Raw genomic sequence first — 6000 nt, forward strand, 5'->3', positions numbered from 1 at the left:
GAATTGAGTTGAATTGAGTTGAATTGAGTTGAATTGAGTTGAATTGAGTTGAATTGAGTTGAATTGAGTTGAATTGAGTTGAATTGAGTTGAATTGAGTTGAATTGAGTTGAATTGAGTTGAATTGAGTTGAATTGAGTTGAATTGAGTTGAATTGAGTTGAATTGAGTTGAATTGAGTTGAATTGAGTTGAATTGAGTTGAATTGAGTTGAATTGAGTTGAATTGAGTTGAATTGAGTTGAATTGAGTTGAATTGAGTTGAATTGAGTTGAATTGAGTTGAATTGAGTTGAATTGAGTTGAATTGAGTTGAATTGAGTTGAATTGAGTTGAATTGAGTTGAATTGAGTTGAATTGAGTTGAATTGAGTTGAATTGAGTTGAATTGAGTTGAATTGAGTTGAATTGAGTTGAATTGAGTTGAATTGAGTTGAATTGAGTTGAATTGAGTTGAATTGAATTGAATTGAGTTGAATTGAGTTGAATTGAGTTGAATTGAGTTGAATTGAGTTGAATTGAGTTGAATTGAGTTGAATTGAGTTGAATTGAGTTGAATTGAGTTGAATTGAGTTGAATTGAGTTGAATTGAGTTGAATTGAGTTGAATTGAGTTGAATTGAGTTGAATTGAGTTGAATTGAGTTGAATTGAGTTGAATTGAGTTGAATTGAGTTGAATTGAGTTGAATTGAGTTGAATTGAGTTGAGTTGAGTTGAATTGAGTTGAATTGAGTTGAATTGAGTTGAATTGAGTTGAATTGAGTTGAATTGAGTTGAATTGAGTTGAATTGAGTTGAATTGAGTTGAATTGAGTTGAATTGAGTTGAATTGAGTTGAATTGAGTTGAATTGAGTTGAATTGAGTTGAATTGAGTCGAATTGAGTTGAATTGAGTTGAATTGAGTTGAATTGAGTTGAATTGAGTTGAATTGAGTTGAATTGAGTTCAATTGAGTTGATTTGATTTCTCGTACCCGATGATAGGTCTCGGACATTAAAAAAAAATATATTTGCATCGGCCTTATTATAGATTGTACCTATTATTATTTCAATTGTAATTTTACAAGTCAATTAAAACCACTTTTTCATTCTATGAGCCCAAAATTGGTTGACACATTTATGCATTAATTTTATGTTTAACATCCTCAATCTCGTATTCGGTAGTGTACGTCTGCAACGATAACTGGAAATGTACAACGCTATGTGTTTTTGCCTCAGCTTTCAATAGTTTGTCGTACGTCGGCTCGCGAGGTTCGAGTCTGCTTGAACGTGATCGCTGGTGAACAAAATATTGCCTGCCGAGAAAACACGCGGACAGTCTGACCACATCTACTGCATGTTGAATTGTTTGAATCTGTACTTCCATCGTGATCAAAGTGAGAAATTCGTTACGTGTCAGGAAATGATAGAGTGTGGAATAAATTGCATGCTTTGACGAGAGATCAACTACCTTTTTCAACAATGGATCAACGAATGGGCTGCGTTATCATTCTTGGATTCGGCTTTATGCTGTTGTTTACTGCATTCCAAACGATGGGCAATATTGAGGTACGGGGATCACATTGTGGCATTCATGACTGAAATTGTGTCTAGCTAATTTTGCTGAAATATTCGTACTTTTTTTCTCTCCTTTTCACATTAATCTCACGAAGCAAACTGTGATAAACAGCATCAAAATAGACGAACCCACGTTTCAAGGAGATGGATACACTAGTTTGGCGGTAATGTATAAAATTCATTATAGTTATACTGCCCCCACTCACATAACAGTCCCATATGAATAGGAAACCCTGCAAAGATGGGATTGTTATGCGAGTGGGGGCAGTATACATATCAATAAAAGCATGGCGCGCAGCTGGTTATCATACCGTTTGGTATTGTTGGTAAACTGTTCATACTTTCTTTTCGTGAATGAACAACAAACACTGAAGAGCATCTTCAGTCGAGTAGTGTATGAGTGTTTTATCTGTAGTATAGTACGAGAGTTGCAAACATAAACTATTAAGAGACGAACCATCTCAGGGCTGCAAGACTCAAAAATAAAGAAATAAAAAAAATATAAACTATTTTTTCTTAATGCAGAATTGGCTTAAGTAAAAATACACATAAATTTCAAAAAAAAAAACACTCGGTATCGTCAAAATCGAGTTCTTTCAAGGAATAATAATATATAACTGATACGGTGTTGATGTGGAAGCTTTATATTTAATAACATTCCAAACAATGCGAATTGTTTCTGGCAAAACTGAGAATAATGACACATTTTGCAGTAAAGGCTGGGCGAAACAAGAAAGTAACTCATTTTACGTTCATTTTGAAACTGACCGTTTTCAACGACCGTGCTCGATGAGGAAATCAAACTTTTAATATTGTAAGCGATACCGTCACAGCACTGGAGAAGTGGAAATAGGATACAAGGAAGCCGAAATTTTAAGGAAAATGATTTGTTTCTATCATAATTTGAGAAAAATGTGAAGTTTGTGTTGCGTCTCGCACCAAGAGCGAACGGCGCAAACGTTATCGGCTGTTCAACCACGTCCCATCAGCGTATGAATTGTTTCAATAAAACACGCTGCGCATTGTACGATTCATATCATCGTCAGCCCGACGACACGGTAGGCACCATGCATGCTGTATCCAGCGCACTGCGGCGCGCGCGGCTATAGATTTAATTGTGTTCTATTTGTTTGTCTCCGTACTGTGTCGCCTATAAAAGGCGACAGCGATTTGTATGTAGCTATAAGTTTAACTCGTTCCCCATCGAGCAGACACGTCTGTCTCGATGGCAAATATACAGTTGAATTCGAACCAAGTTGTTCTTCGTCGCCGCCTGGAGTCCCCCCCCCCCCCCCCCTCCAATCATACACATCGTAGAGTCCTAGCCCTGGACGAAACATGGTGCCGTGACCAGGATTGGCCGCTAGGAAGCGAACTCGAACCGAATCATCCAATAGGAACGGAAATCCCCGGATTGATCGCCAGCCAAGCGATCGCGTACCACGAAGCGACTCCGGGACGACGACAGAGACAACGGACTATCCATCCATCCTCCAGACTGGCATGTCCACCCGAGCCGGCGAGCTCATCCAAGTAAACTCCGGATCGGTGTGTCCATTCCACGGATCGGCGAACACATCAATAAACCATCCATCCTCCGGACCGGCGCGTCCAAAATCGGACTAGTGGCACCTAGTTCGACGGCCCATCCATCCATCCAACTGGTCGAAGCATCCGGTCATTCCTTTCACCGGCGCGTGGAACCTCCGTAGCGTAGCGCTTCCCTCCGATTCAACCAACGGCAGTATCCACTGGCAACTGGGAAATCCGACCTACCACTCGGCGCAGCCAGGTCACGTTGTCGTCCGGCAACAGGAGCCTCCCAACGACCAGTACCAGTAGCAACAATCAACAATCAATTCCATCCAAAATCAGTCGTCGACACACCACCGGTCGCCTTGCATCCATCCTACCTACGGCGAGCTGCGCAGGTACTGAGCAGTAGCAAAAATTGAAAACGAAAATAATTATTAATTTCGTTTTGAGGCGCCGGGATGTTGCGTCTCGCACCAAGAGCGAACGGTGCAAACGTTATCGGCTGTTCAACCACGTCCCAGCAGCGTGTGAATTGTTTATTGAAACACGCTGCGCATTGTACGGTTCATCTCATCGTCAGCCCGACGACACGGTAGGCATCTTGCATGCTGTATCCAGCGCACTGCGGCGCGCGCGGCTATAGATTTAATTGTGTTCTATTTGTTTGTCTCCGTACTGTGTCGCCTATAAAAGGCGACATCGATGTGTATGTATCTATAAGTTTTATTCGTTCCCAATCGAGCCGTCTGTCTCGATGACAAATATATAGTTGAATTCGAACCAAGTTGTTCTTCGCCGCCGCCTGGAGTCCCCCCCCCCTCCAATCATACACAACGTAGAGTCCTAGCCCTGGACGAAACAGTTTGAATGAGTGCAATCTTCTTTTGTGAACGTGATCTTTTGGTGAAAATCAACTATGGCGAGTTTGAGGTACTTTAGCCAAAACTGGTACACTGAGCCTAGCCCAGCAGGCGAGTTTCGGCGCAAAAAAAAAAGATTGTTTTCTTGGTAATAAGATTAGAATAACCAGCTACAGAAGTCCAAAGCCGCGACTGTTCGTGTGAGATACATTTAGTTTGTCACGCCCTTCCAGTGTCAGTGGCAATTACATGCCAGTGTCAAATAAATTTTAAAGTTATAAAAAAATTAAACAGGAAAAGTGACTACAGCGGTATTGGAGATCTAGTGTACTTCTGTTATAGTGAGCAATGGAATAAAATTTCCTCTCTCTGAAAATCACCCTTTGGTCTGAAAAATCCCACAAACACAAATTAAAACAATCTTTTGAAAGTTTGAGCTTTTGCCAATTCGACTTACTATTTAGTATTATTAAATATTCATTTGATACATATGACGCACATTACGATCAGATTTATCATTAAAATTCATAAATCCGACCGTAAACCTCAATTTTTTCACACTTAGATTCTTTGTAAAATTTACAATTTGCATATGATCCTTTGCACATTTATTTTCATTGAAAAGCTTGTTTAAAATGGAAATTGGTAGCGTGACGTTAAAACTTCGAAATCTGACCATCAAAACTTTGTAAAGTGACGGTGGAATGTGTACAGTATATCAAACAATAGTCCGTGCGGCAACTTTTTCGTCAAAATAATTTTTCATTCAAAAGTTTATAACTATTTTATACGTCAATCAAAAATGCTGGTATTTATACCAATCATAAACAGTATATAAAAGCTCCATTGCTAAAATTTTGAGCGAGACCGAATAAGTTTTCTGAAAGTTTTTAAACTTTTAGTATAAGATTTTTGAAAAAAAAATCAAAACATTTTATCTCATATGTACTTGATGAAACGTTTTCTTTTTTTTTGTGTTACAGCTTATACCAAAAGTTTTTATATGTAGCTTCGTTTGAGGTTTTATATTTACTAGGGTGCCTGTACCAGTTATCGCACTACCTAAGAAAAACTATTTCTACAAAAATAAGCAGAAGACCGTCGAATATCATCGATATGTCAAATGATTGATTGGATTTCAGACTTTATAGGAAAAATATAGAAACGGGTCCAAAACTACTTTTAGTATTTATTACGGCGTGTGACAATGATAGGAACCCTGTACCAGTTATGGAAACATTTGTAAATTTGCGTTCCACTTCGCACTATTTACATGCATTCCTTATGGCAATAGCCATAACTATGGCGAAATAGGGTGCAAGAAAGCCGCAAATTTAAGGAAAATGATTTATTTCTATCATAATTTGAGCAAATTTAGAAGTTTAAATTATTGCAACCTTTTTTTGTAAGCGTTATCTGTTGTTCACAATTTTTTCTTGTTGATTTGCATCATTAGAGGTTGAAAATCGAAAGGCCAGCGACTCTCCGGCGCCCCCATAGGTGTCAAGGAGTTGCATATTTGGAATGGGTTGATAGGGGATTCACTATAAGCGAGTGATGCGGCAAAATTTAGATTGTGTAAGTGTATTTGAGTAGATCATGTAGATGTGTTGGTATTGCGACATTTGCACCCATTTAGACTGGGCCGAAATTCATTATCATCACAGTTGAATTTCGCACACGACTTCGCAGAGGCTGGCATACACAAGATCGGCTGAGTTCATGACAGGGGCGTCCGATGCACAGCAGGTAAACAAACTTAGTTCAATTAGTGTCAAGAGTCGCTGGGAAATGGTGATTCAGTGGATTCTCAAATTATCACAGTAGTCTAAACATTAATAAGAAACCCAATATGAGTGTAAGTGTTTTAGTATAACACCAACGTTGGGAGTGACGTAGCTAAAAGATTTGAACACTCCATGGGCCTTTTTGCTTCCGGGATGGAGCACAGGCATTTGGATCATGTGTCCTGGACCAGGACTCCTGGCTAACAAGCCTAGACTTAAGCGACATGCGTTCTGGCAATTCAAGGAATCATAGTATTTAGTCCTTGT

General features: G+C 39.2%; 1 protein-coding gene across 4 annotated transcripts in view; it reads left to right on the top strand.

Moving 5' to 3' along the window:
- Positions 1-6000, top strand: part of LOC109406996 (UNC93-like protein MFSD11) — a 465065-nt gene that overhangs the window by 271968 nt on the left and 187097 nt on the right. Inside the window, exons 1-2 of one of the 4 annotated variants that reach the window (XM_029858050.2) lie at positions 1142-1541; positions 1646-1714. The exons of 2 other annotated variants lie outside the window; for them this stretch is intronic. In XM_029858050.2, the coding sequence (XP_029713910.2) occupies positions 1455-1541; positions 1646-1714 (156 nt within the window). In that variant the 5' untranslated portion in view covers positions 1142-1454. Of the gene's footprint in view, positions 1-1141; positions 1542-1645; positions 1715-6000 lie in introns of those variants that run through there. One more of the 4 variants, XM_062845934.1, reaches the window with a different exon arrangement.

Source organism: Aedes albopictus, chromosome 1, assembly GCF_035046485.1.
Source record: "Aedes albopictus strain Foshan chromosome 1, AalbF5, whole genome shotgun sequence".
Taxonomy (NCBI): Eukaryota; Metazoa; Arthropoda; class Insecta; order Diptera; family Culicidae; genus Aedes; species Aedes albopictus.